Here is a 17109-nt window from a genome sequence, read left to right on the forward strand (position 1 = left end):
GAGAAGCTAAGACCGTGCAGGGGAGTCCATCAACACCCCACTGTTGACTTGGGAAGTTTTATCACACATTACTAGCATTGCGTTCTTCCGGCCTAAAGCCTGTTCAAACATGATGCCTAAGATTTTTGAATGCAACTTTAAAATACATATTGGCATTTTGAGTATTTTTTAGTTTATTAGTTAAACTAAATTAGGTAAATTTTTAGTAAACTTTTTTGAGTACTATCATGTGTAATACATATGGGTTTCTAAATGATCAACATGACTAGACTTTGCAGAAAAACCTGTCGCACAATCTACTACATGCCTTCAGTTGTCTGTTTAGTTGAAGTGTATAATTTCGTAGCAAGTAAAAAGCTGGTAACTGATATAAAAATGTATTTGCATCTGGAAGCTATCAAATTTTTTTTTTTTTTTTTTTTACTTTATTTACATATACAAATGTGCAACATCTGCACCAAATTGCATATTTTTGCTCAGTTTGGGCCTCAGGAAGAAAAAACACCTGCATTTTATCCAGAGTACGAGCTCTATATCATACTGCTCATATTTAAATAAGTTTATTCTAAAAATTGTTCCATGTGCGCAGGCTTTACTGGGTCACACAATTATCTTTAATATTATCAAAAATACGTTTTCAATGTAAACTTAAAAAAAAAAAAATAATAATAATAATACAGTAGCCTAGTTTAACTGTTTATTTTCTTATAAAGTTTACAAAAAGTAACCATTATGTCAATCATGAATACAAAACAACACAACACATACAAAATGACACTGAAAAAAAATTATATATCTTTGCTTTGATATCAATAACTTATATCATTAACGGAAAAAGTCAAACCGTTATATTCTGAGCATTACTGAATTTTGTCATCAGTGCTTTGCAGTCCTTACCAACGATGAACAAGTCTTGCAAATACAGTGGAATTTTTACTTCTAAATTATCTAAATTATTACATTTCCTGTCACTATACAAATTAATATTTACATTAGAGAACCGGCATGAAGTAGTAACCAAACTAGCCAGCAGTGGGCGCTGTTAGGAAACCCTGCTGTTTGCGGATGACTAGCAGAAGATTTCCTGGGTTTCTTCTGAGAGAAAAGACTTGTTTGTGCTTCAGAGGATATAAACAGCTCCTTAAGAGGAGACAGAATCATTTCTGCTATGAACTGCACCTTCTTGCAAAAGGATATATCAAAACAAATAAAATAAAATAGTCTTATAATGCACTATGGATATAAAGTTTTTCCTTCTAAAAATAAAATAAAAGTTTGTGTTTTTATGGGCATAGCCTGTTCCAGCCAGACCAAAAAATGATGTTATGTTATTCTGAGTGTTCCTGAGGCTTGTATGATTTGAAACCAAACATTCTTTGCTGTTATGGCACAGGGTTGGCATATTGCATTATGGGAGTTTGCCCTTGTTGGCGTGTGTGGGCAGCACCTCCGTTTGCAGGTGTGTCTAAGCCAAGTGAACGTCTATAAGCCGCTGAAAGTCTGTAGAGCACGTCAGCAGGTGGACACGACTGGCCATCGGCTTTCTGTGTCAACAGCATCTCAAACAGAGAGCTCACTTCAGAAATCAGAGCTCTGCCCCCCAGCGGGGTCTTCTCTGGGGTTTTACCAAACGTAGAGAAGGAAGTGGAATCATCAGGACCGGCCATGGGACAGTGGGCATGAGGGGAGGGTGGCCCATCCGGGACAAACAGGTTTTCATGGTAGTCAGTTGTCAGAGGAAGAGAAAGACGAGCCATCCACGCCGGATCGGGAATGTCTGAGAACACATCATCTACACAAAAAGAGGAATACAATAGTTGTGTTTAAAATAGTATGCATGTACAATATGTAAACAAGCATTTACAAAAGCAGTAATAATAATATATATATATATATATATAATAATGTTTACAAATATCTGAAAAAAAAAGGCTACAAAGCCTGTCTTCACTTGTTTACTTGAGTTTGTGAAGATGAAAAACAGGAAGACAGGAAATACCGAGAGGAGGTGTGCATTTCTCTTTAATTCAGTAAACAAGCATTTCCTTCTCCTGTCATTTCATGGACATCTGCAGAGTTTTAACACAGTTCAACACAGCATGTCTTAAAATCACACCCTTAGCCACAGTTTTCTTAGGGCAAAAGAAGTGATACAGAAACAAGGAAATGACTTTAGTTCAGTTCCAGATTCAAAATTCCAGAAATGCTTGGTTTAAGTGAATAAGATTCAATTCTGTTATAACTCGACTCTTACACATGATATCTGAGTCTGTGTGTGAAGCAGCCTCTGTGTGCAGCTCCTAAAAATAAAGGCATCTGTGTTTCCATGAAGAACCTTTAACATCCATGGAACCGTTTCAATTATTTTTTAGTACAGAACAGTAAATATAATAAATAATACAAATAAATATAGCTACAAAAATCACATCTTTAAATTTATTATTTGTATTTAGCATTTTTTCCGCCTCTGCCATGCATTTTTGGCCATGTAATGTATCATTGCAGGCTACTTCACTGACTGGCTTCACTTGACAGCAGCTCAGTCTTGGCTGGAGTGGCTATAGCAGAAATATTTGTTTTTGAATGAGTGAGGAGAAGCCAGAAGATGGTTTATATATCTCATATTGATATATCTTATATATCAATATCTCATACTTGTGCACACACACAAACACACACACGCAAACAGATTTCACACACACTCATCTTCTCTGTCTTTAGGGGTATGCATAACACATACAAATCCTCTGCATCATGTTGAAGTATTAACAATAAGAGTTACAGCATGACGTGAGGAGCCCAAGGACATGTGAATATTCGTGTGAGCAGCTGTGACTTACTGTAAAAATCCCCCTTGAATCGGCTGAAAGGGTTAACATCATTCAGAGGTGTGAGTTAAAACTTATATTACTCATGAAGAAGAGAAGGAATATGTACTTGCATGTTTAAGAAAGAAAATCCCTGACCGTAAACACAAAACTGTCTTCTTTGGCATGAAAAACACCACAACCAGATGCATTCCTGGATTAATACTGAGTCAAGCAAACCACAAACTCACACAACCACACACTCTGTTCCTGGTGAGATGTCTTATTGACTTCGGATGTTCCTAATAGGAGAGTATACACAAGCTGCATGTTTGCTGTCGATTCCTTTAAAAATACTGATACTAGAATTATATTAATACAAAACATGAGATTTTGCATTACTTTGAAGTGTTTTCAGTACTTTTGTTGATGCTTATGCTAAAACACCCCTGGCATATTTAGCTGGACTGTGCCACATGACTGTTAGAAGCAAATGTGTAGCCAAGCCAAGTCGAATATGTACAGCCATTATGTGATTTACTGCCTTTATGTGAATAATATGTAATCAATCCATAAAAAAGTAACTGTAATCTGATTATGAACATTTTAAAACATAATTTAATCTAATGGTTATCGTCCAGTGGCACTTACTTCAGTAGTAATGAAGTGTTTTGATAAAATCATGATTAACTTTGTACAAACAGAAGATAGCTGTCTTCTAGCAATAGAAGTACAGATGATGCTGTTATAGCCATGACACATTTTATAAATAGGCATCTAGAGGATCATTGCATGTACGTACATCCTTTATTTGTAGATTTTAGTTAATCTTATAATATGCTGCAGGCGCATCTTTTAATTGCGAGGTTGAATGATTTTAAAGTTCACCCATTTATTATAAAATGGTACTACACTCTTAAAAATAAAGGTGCTTCAAAAGGTTTTTCAAGCATAGCAGAACCATTTTTGGTTACACAACGAACCATACAGTCAAAGGTTCTTAAAAGAACCATCTTTTTTATACCTTTTTAATGAAACTTCTTTCGCCACAAAGTACCTTTTGTGAAATAGAAAGTTTCTTCAGATGTTAAAGGTTCTTTATGGAACCATTTAGACAAAATTTTTCTATCTATGGCATCATGAAGCACCTTTATTTTCAAGAGTGTATTATTTATTAACCAATCGCAGTGTTAATGGAACAGTTTCGGAATTTAGAATTTTCAGCACAGGGGCCCCCCAGGGCTCTGTTAGTTCACCGCTTTTATTCACCATGTGTACTGATGAGTGTAGAAGGTGTTACTCTACACTCTTTGATAGTTTAATCAGGTACAGTATCACTGTCTTGTTTGGTAATCTGTCTGTCCTGAATTATTCACACTGCTTGGGAAATTATTGGTGTTAAAGAACAGACATCATTGCAGACTATTTATGAACAGGCCACTTTAAGACAATCTAATAAGATTGTCTGTGATCCATCCCATGTCTTGTACACAGAATATGAGTTATTGCCCTCTGAGAGGAGTTTTAGAGTTCCTTGTTGTAGATTGAATAGTTTTAAAAACTCATTCATTACTGTGTCTATAAAGTTGTTAAACAGTAGGAGTATGGATCTGTAATTTGCTGTAATTAACTCTTTTTGGTATTGTCTGGATTTGTTGATAATTGTGTGATAATTGTGAGCTGACTACAGAAATGTTGGTAATATTGTAGTTCCTACACAAACAGTGATCTACACACAAAGTGCACAGGAGCCTTAACTTAAAATTGTTTCTTTCTTTTGGAACTAGAGTGGAATATCTCAGATACAGCAGCATGTAAGATGAGCTGACATAAAGATTGAGTTAAAACTGCTCAGACATCAAAAAGATAGAACAAAACAAACTAGACCTTTGACTCGAGAGCAAAAAAAGACCCTGTTAATTTAGAGTGTGCTAAATCTCACAACAATAGATGGAAGGAACTGCACACAAATATTTACTCTACACATAGACAAAGGAAACATAGCAGCAAAAATATGAATGCATATTAGTACGATCAGATCAACAGACTTTAAACATTAATGTTTTCAGAGTATGACTGCAGTGTTCGGAAAATTAATTACAATTTCAATTTAAAAATGAAAACTTAATATAAATAATGTGTTTTTTCTGCCTTATTTGTTGACTTGCTGGGCTCTCTAAGGAAAATAAGTGGTCAACAGGATGAACGTGAGATATCTGGAAATCACCTACAAAAATAGTAAATCCTGTACTGTACTGTACCATTTCACATCACCTTTACTTTATCTAGATTATACAGTTGGGTTCAGGTCCTCTCATTTAATTCAAATTCAGGCAGGTTGATATTCAGAACAACAGCACTTTTTAATTGATAGTTAACCCCCAAAAATAATCATTTCCTCACCCTTATTTCATTTGCTTAATTTAGACTGTTACTCATATATAAATACTGATCAGTGACAAATGTAGAGATCTGTTTATCCTATAAAGGGATTGTGTCTCTTCAGAACAGCTGGATTAAACCACCGGATTCACAAAAATGACTTTTGCAATATCTTAAGGATTTTTTCTTGTATGAAAGTGTTGCTTGCATGGACTTTCAAAGGATTGACTAAATATCTTCTCTTGTGTGTCAAAGATTTGGGTTTGTAATAACAAGAAGGTGAGTAAATGATGGCAGAATAACAGTGGACTCAGATCAAAACAATAATTGCTTTTAAAAGTATGGACATTTACCAGAAGTAAGCAGATTGTTGAGGCCTTCTTCATATAAGGGGTCCACAGGTGAGTCCCAGTCCATGTCACCCATTTCACTCTCTCCATGACCACTGTCTTTAGTGCTCAGCCAATCAGCATCATGAGCCCCTGACCTACAACACACAACAAAAACAGTAAAGCAGAGAGAACATTTTAGAACATGTGCTAACATCGCAGATCTCTCAAAGTAAATAAGTACAATATAATGCAATTTAATGCAACTAAACTGAAGCATATTGACAAAAGAATTGTACGTAGGGCAAATGTTGTGGAGTATTTAAAATAACCAAACCATGTTAAATAGAATTAATTCAATTTAAATTATTCATTTTTTAACACTTTAACCACCACTGAAGAAAAGTACCATGCTGTTACCTTTTTTATGTTACAAGGTTAATATGATTTAGACAAAACCATAACAGAATACTGTGGTACTAAGTATTAAGTAATTAAGTATTAAATAATAAGTGTAGTAGCATGTAAATATACCATGAATATGATATACAGTAATATCACCATCACTGTACTATAGTGTTGACGCAATACCTTTTTTGCAAGACAATATCAGGGGAAATACATTTGCGATCATCTTTAACATCAGTTCAACAATGTTCTCAAAACTGGGATTTTTCTGTGAGCTAAAATGATCTCAACACTGAAACTAAAACTGAAGGAAGTGTGACTGCACTATTGACTAAACTGTGTCTTTATGTTAAACAAGCCCTGTCTTGCACAGATGAGTCACAGTCTATGCTTTCTCTTTTTGATTCTAAGTGAACATAAGTTACATTTTTAGAAATAGCACTGTATTCAGCCTGATACCAATCTGTGTGTAAGATGAGTAAGACAGACAGCGGCTGATCACAGATATGATACACTTCACCCTATAATCACAGACTGACGCATACTTCCGTTTTACTTTTTATTTGACCAGAAATCTACCTGATAAAATTGGAATAATGATGAAATTTCTGAAGTGAAGTGAGTGAAGTGGCCATGTTCTAAGATTGTTACTGTGATGCTGATGTTATTGTGGTATTGATTTGAGTTCTGTGTATTAGTCAAGGAATCAATATACAAGACTACAATTTTTGTATTTTTGAGCAAAAGAGCCTGAATTAAGTCAAAAGGAGGACAAAAAGACTTACCGGCCAGTTCTGTGGGAATACTTGTTGCCACGAAAATTCGGTCGAGGCTGAAGTTGCCCCTGATGCAACAGAGATAGGAGCTGAGACACCTGCTGTAGAATTAAAATGACACAACATTCATATTTTTATATAGGGGAATTTAACACATAACTCAATTAAATAATAATCTGATTATGAATTCACAATTAGTCATGCTGAAAAACAATAGAAATTGTACACAACTACCACATACAATTTGCAGGCCATTTGGTCTTCTGGAATGTCATAATTTCATAATTCATGATATACTTTTGGTCTTATACAAAATAAGCCGCAACATAGTAGATGGACAGCCACACAGAGCATTTTAGGATGGGAAAATGGGTTGTTGAGTTTAAGAAGGGGTGAGGGGGAGACAGGAAGCTGTTTCTACACAGAGTCTATTCTTTAAGAGGCTATTTCCTTCCAGGATGCACTTAAGAAACCCAGCCTTGGCTGCGAGGACAGGCATCGGTGACATTTCGGCCCCTTTTCCCCTGCAGTCGCTACGGGTCTAAATTGCCAACTGGGCCAAGTGAGTAAGGGAGGGTGGATTGGAGAAGAGGAAAAGAGAAGAGGGTGGGGGTCAGGATCCACGCTTTTCCTGACTGGCCACAGTATTCACGTGAGGACTCAAACCTGTGCCAGGACGTTTTGTTCTGCTAATAATTTTGGTAGAGGTAAGCATCTGGGTGGACCCAGATCCAAAGATTACACAGTCTGACTAGTGCAGCACTTTTGGTCTTTGAAATACAGGCTGATGAAAAGCGGTTATTCTCACTATTCTATTCTATTCTTTTCTATTCTTTTCTTTTTTATTTAACGAGAATCAGATCAGTACCAGCAATTTGTTGCTGACTACAACCATCCCATTCATGTCTGAGAAGTGTAATCTTACTCTGCAGAAATATCTGTGTTTGGTTTAAGTACCTCCCCCCCACTCACAGGACAACCATGGAATGAATCTGTTTTTCTTTCCACATTCAGTATGACTCTGTAATATGATAACATTGAGGATCCTGAGGCATATTAAAGGTTTAAGTTACTGTGTGACACTGATGTGTTTCTGAATACACTTCAATGCCTTCATCATCCGTCAACTGTCCCCTTAGGCTGTTATAGATATGGCCCAGTTCTGCAGTACTGCAGAATGGGAAAACTATCATTGAGCTCATATGAACTGGGAAACCTAGAAATGTATTGTTTTTCCATATCTGAAATGTTAATATTGTAAAGAAAGAAAAGAAAATCTCTTACTTGCACCTCCGGTGAGGCAGAGGACAGTTCAATAGAACCATTCTCTCCAAAGGCTGCCATAGAGAGTCGAACAAGGTTTCTTAGGATCTGCCTGTGGTCTGACTCTTCCATCTTTCCTCTTCTTTCTGTGGTCTTTGGTCTCCGAAATGTGGCCTGATTACTGGGAACTGAAGTTATGGTTTCTGAGGGGTCCATGGTCGTTATCTTGACTTCTTCATTTTTGTTTTGTCTGAGTGTGCTGGTCTGTGAGTTTGCAAAAGACGAGGAGGAATAATTTCTTGTCTTTTGCAGGGTTTGATACATTGTTCCTGGGTTATATGGAAGTGTTCCATTCCACTCTATGCTGTCAGGTTTTCTGAGTATCTTGCTTTGAGTAAATGGTGGGTTCCCATCCATTTCTGTATGCGCTTGATTTTGAGCCATGCGAGCAAGATTTGGTGTAAGGGCAAACTGACGCTGTGGATGTGTATTTTCCACTAAAGGTGATGCACACGACAATGCCTCAGCTTCATCTCGTGGAGTTTCTTTACGACCCCGAAGCACTGGTACCAACTGGATGTCAGTTTTGTGAATGTGTTTCTGGGGCCGTCGTGGGTGACGGGTGTAGGATGACTCAGCTTGCCTACAATTATAAGCACGGTTGTCCCGTTTGTCAGGATGACAATATGTTTTGGCCAAAGCGATGGCTACAAATAATACCAGGCAGGTTGATCCAAGGCAGATGGCCAAGAGCATTGTAAAACTGTACTGGGCTTGGTTATCATGAGACAAGTTCTTTAGGTGGTCACGGAAGTTGATGAAAGTCACTTCCAAAGTGGTTCTTGTGGTTAGCATAGGTGTTCCCATATCAGATACTGCAATGCACAGTTTAAAAGTTCTGTTAATCAGTTCTGTTGCATTGGTTGTGTTCACATAGAGCTGCCCAGTAATTTCATCCAGGAAGAATAGGTTAGAAGGCTTGCCATCTGTTATTCTAAAGCTAAGTCTTCCATTGAGACCAGAATCTGGATCACTGGCCCGAATGGTGGTAGCCAGAAAACCTTCGGGTTTGTTGAGGGAAGAGTAATTTCTTGGTTTGTAGAAGTTATCCTCCAGAGCTTTGACTCCAAGTTCAGCCACTATCTCTCCTTTGTCCACATTCACTGGGATGCTTAGCAATGCAATTCCCTTCTTGGGTAGTGGCTCATGGATTATGGGATAATTGTCATTAACATCCTGTATCTCAACCAGCACTGTTGCACTACTGGTCATTGGTGGGTATCCTTGATCTACAGCCTCCACAATAAATGAGAAGGAGTGTGATTCCTCATAGTCTAATGATTGTTGGACAGTAACAGCCCCACTGCTAGGGTGGACTGAGAAAAATGCTGTTGGTGTCCCAACTTCATTTGATTCTCTAATAGAAAATGATACCTTTCCACTAAGGTCCAGGTCAACATCATGTGCTTCCACAGTCAAGAAACTGAGCTCAGGTGTGTTGTTCTCTTTGAGGACACTCTGGTAGAGACTTTTTGTAAACAGTGGTGCATTATCATTTTCATCCAAAACATGGACAGTCAGGTGCTTGATAAAGGATAGAGAAGGATCACCATTGTCCTGAGCTAGAAGAGCAAGGTTGTATTTAATTTGTCTCTCACGATCCAGTGTATCATTGGTTACAACCATGTAATTGTCTCCATGGATCTGTTTGAGTCTGAAAGGGCCAGATCCACTCAGAATGTGCACCTGTACCTGTCCATTTGCCCCAGAATCGGCATCAGATACCATTACAAGAGCAAGGAAAGTTTCATTTGGTGCTCCTTCAGAGACTGTTGCAACAGGGGAATCTTGTGGAGCCCATGTTATATGTATCCGGGGAGCATTATCGTTGACATCTCGCAATTTGACTTGCAGCTTGTGGTGAGATGGGATTGCATTTGGCCCAAGATCTCGAGCTTGGATGTCTACCTCATACACATTCCTTTCTTCAAAATCTAAAGGGCCTTGCAAAGTCAAAACACCTGTTTTGGGATGGATACTGAATAGTCTTTGCACTTCCAGTGGGACATGTTTACTAAGAGAGTACTCAACTTCCCCATTAGCACCTTGATCAGGGTCTGTAGCTCGGAGATTAACAACAATCGTCCCATGAATGGTGTCCTCAGCTAGTTCAATAACTCCTGGGGCCTCCTCAAATACAGGGCTATTGTCGTTGGAGTCAAGAATTTTGACTAAAACTTTTGTGCTGCCGGATTTCGGTGGGTCCCCTTTGTCCCAGGCTGTTAGAACCAGTTCTAAAGATGGCTGCAACTCCCTGTCCAGTTCTTTGATGACCACTAATTCGGCCTGCTTGGTCCCTCCAGAAGTGCGGACATCCAAAGCAAAGTGCTGGTTGGAAGACAGGGAGTAGGTCTGCAGGCCATTCGGTCCCGCATCTGGATCTACAGCCCGTTCCAGAGGGATCCGCATTCTCAGTGAGGCTGTCTCAGAGATCTCCACCTCCTGCACAAGACTGGGAAAGACTGGGCTGTGGTCATTTTGGTCCATCACTTCCACACGAACTGAGAGGAAATGCATAGCACCACCCTTTCTGTAGAGAACACTGAAGGCTAGCTCACAAAATTCTGCTCCCCAGCATAGCTCTTCTCGGTCCAGCCTGCCTAGTGTTGACACAGTACCATCCCTGGAGTCAACTGTGACTGGTAGAGCATGTCCATGCTGCACGACCTGGAAGTCTTCCAGTGATCCTGTTTCCCCATGTTCACGTAGATCATCCAGGAGGCGACCCACCCTTGTCCCTGAGGGCTGTTCTTCCCAGACATGATATTGGATAATGAGGGGAGCAGAGTCCATATTCTGGGCATGACAGGGTGGACACTCAGTAAGAGCTGCCAGAATGAGCCAAACCTGGAGCATGACTGTGTGTGAGGTTTCCTATTTCCTTTTACGTATCTACGTGTCTACTAATTATGAGTCAGATGTGCTAAGCACCTAGACACGCATTCTGATGCATCAAAAGACATCTACAATTCACAAAAGATATTCAAAACCTATACACATTTGCCAACTCTATGTTAAAAAAAAGTAGAAAATTGACTCTTTTTGAGACAAAAATGAATGATAGTAGCACCACAAATTGGTGCTCTGTAAATTACGATTTAACCACATCAACTCTGGGGACCCACCGGTGGGTCCAATATTGCATATGCCTAATTCTCAAAAAATCTAAATAACAGCTGAAGTGGTTTTAAAATAAATATATATATAGTCACCAAAAATGAGAAAATGATAACTGTCACAAAGCTTCCTAGTTATATCTTTATAGTTGTGTTACTCTATATTGACAATGAGATTTACTGATATCAACATACACATTATACCACACCACAATAATTAAAGAATAGACTACTATGGAAATTAATTGACCACTATTCAGACAAAATCCCTTTTATAAAATAATATTTCCAGACCCTTCTAATTTATAAATAAAGTTAACATCTCCCTTAGCCAAATCAATGTTATTCTACAGCTCTACTCACTCACACACAGCTGCTGCGTCCCAGCCCAGGTCTCCAGTCAGCATTAAAGTGAGGAGCGGAGGAACTCAGGAGGCTGGGACGGCTCATCCAGGGGGAATGTCCTGAGAGCCAATAACAGATAGTGTGGGAGGAGAGTACAGTGCTGCTTAACTCCACCCATCTGTAGCAAGGAGTGGATTTAGAAGAAATTTGCCTGGAATCAATGGTGTGCTTTTAATGAAACGTGATCCCACTTCTTTCATTCACTGCCTCCAGCTCTTCACACATCTGAGTAAGAGTCGTGGTCTGGGGCATCTGTCATCAACGTTGAAGCAAACCTAAGGTGGGGCCCTTAGGGGGCCCAGAAAACAAAAACAGGGCCTGGAGCTGAACTCTGAGAGTGCTGATGTAAAAATACTTCAATCTGAAGCATCTAATGTTTTTCTGAAATGGTGGGGGGGGGGGGGGGGTAGTCAAAGAGCATTTATAACAAATCAAGGACATACCAAATGCTGAAAATCATGGTTATTTATTAGTACATATTTTACTCAAATTATTATGCTTCATATAATTTGTATTTAAAAGGACAACTTTGTTTTAATTTACGTAAATTGACAAACATAATGTTTAAGTATTAAGAATGAACACAAATGAACAAATGAACATTCATCTAAATAAATGTTAGTAGAAAGGTGTTAGCATTTACATAAATGCTTATATATAATTTCAATCTATTCCCATGGTTTTGGTTGTAAAAGCAAGAGGATAATACAGTATATGTTATTGAGGGACTGTGGCCAATGAAAAGAGGATGGTGAAAGGGGGAAATTACAGACCCCCACTTCCCCTCAACATGGGGTCTCCTAACATAAACTATCCCATTACCTGCTGCGAGCCAATAAAAGCTTTTCCCAGAGTGTTAACACAGAGCTGCATGATAACAGAGCGAGGCGAGGTGAGCAGAGTCTTCTGTTGCTGTTCAAAGACAGCAGCTGGGAAAGCAGAGGCCTTAACTCTTGATTTCATATTAATGTTTGATCTTATGTTCACAGAGTTGTCCTCCCCTAAGAACTCGTGTGCATGTGTTTCTCAGGGGTCAGAGGTAACTTCATCTCTAAAATAAACAGGCTTGGTTTTCACACATAATCCTCTCTCTATTTCCTAATTAACTTCATCTGGACCAAACACTGACCAAGAGTTTGACTATTCACGTTCTCGAGCAGCATCAAAGCTTAAGACTGAAAAGGATAGATAGCGAAGTGTATCTGTCTCACTCACTGTCTCACTTTCTTTCGAAGTATTACACATGCATGTGGGCAAAAAAATATAATGCAATTACTTGTGATGTTTTCCAAATGAAAAGCAGAAAAAGAAAGGTCCCAGAATATCCGGTCTCTGGCTGCCACATTGCTACACTAAGGTTTTCTTCAAAATGTCATATGTGAATTTAATTAGACCGCAGTCCCGACACACTCTGTGTGTGTGTTTCATAGGCCTCGCACCGCTGACCTCCCCCCAGTGCCTGGGTTTTCCCCCACCTCCACCTTCCTTTACCATGTTAGGATGAGGGATCTAAACATCATTGTACAGCTTAAACAATAGTAAAGCACCAGCAGAGATGAACTGCTGCGTGTTGTTGATGTTTTCAGCAGACGGAGAGGAAATGGTGAAGGCGCACATAAACAGAAGTTTCACTGGCTTGAGGTCAGTTTGTCTCATCTGAGGTCTGGAAGGAACGCTGAAAAATCTCTCAACACATTCCTGACAGACGACTCCTAACTCCAGATGGATTTGTGAACAAACAGTGTCCATCTGACACACAAGCTCTCCTGTCAAGCACTTTGTCTCGCAACATATAGCAACAAAAGACATATAGCAACAATCCCAAAACCTAATTTCAGAGGGAGACAGTCCAGCAGGACTGAACTGGAGATGAAGACAAGACAGGAGCAAGTGCTTTTGAATCTGAAGTGTTGAGGGCAAAAGAAAAGGGGAATATCAGAATATCAGTACCTAAAATGTACGTATTAGTACCTAATTATTTACATCAATTATCTCTCTCTCTCTCTCTCTCTCTCTCTCTCTCTATATATATATATATATATATATATATGTGTGTGTGTGTGTGTGGTACCACCCCAGTCACATCTTTTTTACCCTTTTTCTGAGTGTGCACTTGTTCCAAACCTGTTTTAGCTTCTATTGAACACAAAAGAAGATATTCTGAAGAATGTTGGTAAGTGGTTGACTTCCATACTATGGAAAAGTCAATGTCTACCATTTGTGATAAAAGAATGAATGTAAAAAAAAATGTTTGCTTTGCAATTCAGTTTTATAGCACAGTTCACCTGTGAGCACTCATGTGCCCAACTGCAACCAGCCCCTTGAATAAAAGGAGAAGTTTATTTGTCTAATAGCCTACTGTCGAATTCTGCGCTCAGATCGTCTGCCACAAGCCAAACCTGCTTTACCTTAATTTGAAGAAGCAGATGAACTCTTGAAATAATAAAGGTAAGTGTATTATCGAGATTGCTTTAAGGGGTTTGTTGCAACCTGCTGCTGACCTTCAGGTCCTCTCTGAGGGTGAAGAGAGACTGACACTTTGTGTGTTCAGGATCGTGTCGAGACAAGAGCACAGCCTCTTAAACACTCCACAGCTGACATGACTCAAAGCCGATAAAACAATCCTGAGGACAGAGCCCTGAGACAAATCTGTCAGCTGATCCATAAACAGAACTACTGACCTAGATGTTCACACGACAGGACACGTGATCACCAAAGAGAGCATTAAAAGATAGAGCAAATAAGTTTATGCTTGTTTAAAGAGAGAAGAAACTCTTGGAAAGCCATTTTCATTTCCTGCAGAGGTGCTTTAATTGTTTCTAATAAAAATGTATCTAATCGCAAATGTGCAAGTGGTGAAGAGCTAAATAAATAAATACATAAAATAATTAAATAAATAAAAGACAACATGAAAACGAAACATTCACAGTATTGTGTTAGAGAGATATTTTGACCTGATTTAACCCATGAAATAGTGTTCTTGGTATGAATGTATTTAGTTTGGTTCAGTGATGTTAAATAATTTTCTGACTTAAAATAAATAAATAAATCTATCAGAATTGATTTAAAAACACTGTTTTAGGCCAATGGCCCAGAGCCCTGCTACACACAAGCCACTGCATTCATCACGTTCACAAATACATGCATAAGCCGAGAACATAAATATGGATGTAATTTTCCATACCATCGCTGATAAGTTGCTGAAAAAGTAAACAGACTATGATGATGTATTATTGGAGTTTCAGTAATTGGCTTTTCCCTGATTTCAAGTCCAGCCCTGGGTTAACTGCATGTTTAATGATCACACACTGACACAACGTTGCACAATAAGTCAGTCTTACAGACATTTTCAAGCTCGGATGAGAAATAAAACTGCACACGCTGTCAGGCTGGACAGAAATCTGAAGAGAAATCTTCATCAGACATCATCAACAAACAGCTGAAAATGCTGCAGTGCTGAGTGTTATTATTAAAGCCAGTTATTATAAACAGCAGCTACATAAACCCAGAAGCAGACAAGTATCATGTTCGCTCGCAGCTGCCTGGATATGAAAGAGAAAAACGGCTCGCCGGGGAAGAACTGTGGAAGATTTCAATACAGTAGAAAATACAGAAGTGATTGGATTTTGGAATATGTTTGTTGTTGGAAAACATTTTAAAATGTCATTTACTCCTGTGACGCAAAGCTGAATTCTCAGGATTATCACTCCATTAATTGCATCATTACTTAAGAGGAATAAATTCTAATCGGCTCAAGAAACATTTCTTCTTATTATCGATGATGAAAACTTTTTTAACCAAAAATAAAAATAAAAAATTAGTGAATAAATACATCCATGCATAAAGTGTTTTCTGTGGATGATTAGGATGAATCTGGACAGTGTCAGAGTGATGTGGACCATCTATTGGAAGTACTGAACTTTATATTGCATTAAGAAAATTCACAACATGAATATGCATATGCAGAAGTACGGTAGGCTATATAACTTTGAGTCCTGTTTATCTCAGAGGAGTTTGAGTCCGGCGAGTGTTTAACATGTGAAAAATGTGTTCTGGAGTTAAACCTGCTGAATGCAATCCTCAACGTGTAAGTCACGCTTTTGTCAGTATCTGTCTGTGTTTTTGGTCTAAACAAATCATAATATTATAAAGGTATCAGACGGATATGAGTGTGTTTTGCCGTATTGCATTGGTGGAGGAGGTTTTTTCCTGGACCCTCAAGCATCTAAACATCTCACTCGATCAGCTGTGCTGCTCTTCTATCGTTAAGAGTCTCATTAAGAGATGTGAAGCATCAGCACGAGCCTCACTCAGTGTTGTTTACAGTAAATCAGATGCTGAGCTGAACTCTACATGTACAGAGTTTGAAGAATGATTGTTGGTATCAATAAACCTCTGCAACAATATGTTTCCAGAGTTTTAACACAATCATTTCAGCCCAGATCAGTTTAACTCACCTGCCAAAATTTTGAGAATCAAATCCATCATTTCCTCTTTTTAATGAGCTGTAATCTTCACTCATACATGGGCAATACTTTACTAAGATGTTCAGAAGAGCCTGCAAACACACTGCAACAAAATTTGTGTTTTATTATGGGCGTTATCACTTTCCCTTTTACAAACATACTGTAAACACACACTGACAAATGATGCAGATCTAATTATGAATTATGTAGCTCTTCATATTTACTAAGTTTAATTTTTGGATAGGTATATATTTTTTTATATATATATATATATATATATATATTGGTTATTTCGGTTTATTGTATTAAAACCAATTAGGGTCAGTTTGACCCCCAGACATCAAAATAATTATTAATTATAATATAAAGCATATAGAATTTCATTTCAGAAATCTAATACCATATTGTGAGTATAGAAAAATTCCCATCTTATAAATACTTTTTATTATTGATGTCATGATGCAGAAAAATGGATTAATATAGTGAGAGTTTGTGTTAAGGCTCATTACTGTTTATTTTATTATACAGGTAATTAATATTTATAAAACACAAATAAATGGTTCACAAGTGTCTATCTTTCATTAAAGTGCACTTTTACTTGCAAGGTTTAAAACTCATGAATAAGTGATTAACTGGTGTCCACACATGATTGAGGTTCACATGTAACTAATACTGGAATTAAATGATTCCTTATTAATATCTCATTAATAAAAAATAAAGGTCACTGCTTTTTAAGGACCACAGGTAATATGTGGAAAGAAAAATGATGAGAATCCCATCTCATTATAGTTTTTTTTTTTTTTTGCATCATGATATTAAATTAATTATGGATCAAATAATCAAATAAATTCATTTTGAAATCTAAATTAATCAAATAATTTGATTCCAAGAAAGTATCATTTAGTAAATAAAGCATTTGTAACGTCACTATTTGGCAGATATGTAAGTCATCATTCAAAAAAATAGTTATTACTGCATACAAGGCACTGTTTTAATGCATTTGTAAAGGCAAGTAATTAATTAATTAAACAACTTCATAAACACTTTACAAAGAGAACCTTAATATAAAGTGTTAATGATACATAAATATGCTAATA

At 37.8% G+C, this 17109-nt stretch overlaps 1 protein-coding gene across 1 annotated transcript; it reads right to left on the reverse strand.

Moving 5' to 3' along the window:
- Positions 1–1267: 1267 nt before the first annotated feature.
- On the reverse strand, positions 1268–11121 carry LOC132114026 (protocadherin-12-like). The gene is made up of 4 exons (XM_059522140.1): positions 7987–11121; positions 6712–6803; positions 5543–5676; positions 1268–1792 (listed from the first exon to the last, which is right to left on the reverse strand). Exons 1-4 carry the CDS (start codon positions 10879–10881, stop codon positions 1383–1385), a joined length of 3531 nt encoding a protein of 1176 aa, XP_059378123.1. The 5' UTR covers positions 10882–11121; the 3' UTR covers positions 1268–1382.
- Positions 11122–17109: the final 5988 nt, after the last annotated feature.

This window comes from Carassius carassius, chromosome 33, assembly GCF_963082965.1.
Source record: "Carassius carassius chromosome 33, fCarCar2.1, whole genome shotgun sequence".
In the NCBI taxonomy this organism is placed as follows: domain Eukaryota; kingdom Metazoa; phylum Chordata; class Actinopteri; order Cypriniformes; family Cyprinidae; genus Carassius; species Carassius carassius.

Bases quoted from the DNA above. Each gene is read 5' to 3' on its own strand.
- LOC132114026 (XM_059522140.1), bottom strand. From the start codon at position 10,881: ATGCTCCAGGTTTGGCTCATTCTGGCAGCTCTTACTGAGTGTCCACCC. The intron at 5,677-6,711 runs GTAAGTCTTTTT...TGTGTGTTGTAG, and splicing joins TATTCCCACAGAACTGGCCG to GTCAGGGGCTCATGATGCTG. The intron at 1,793-5,542 runs GTAAATGTCCAT...CTTTTTGTGTAG, and splicing joins CAACAATCTGCTTACTTCTG to ATGATGTGTTCTCAGACATT.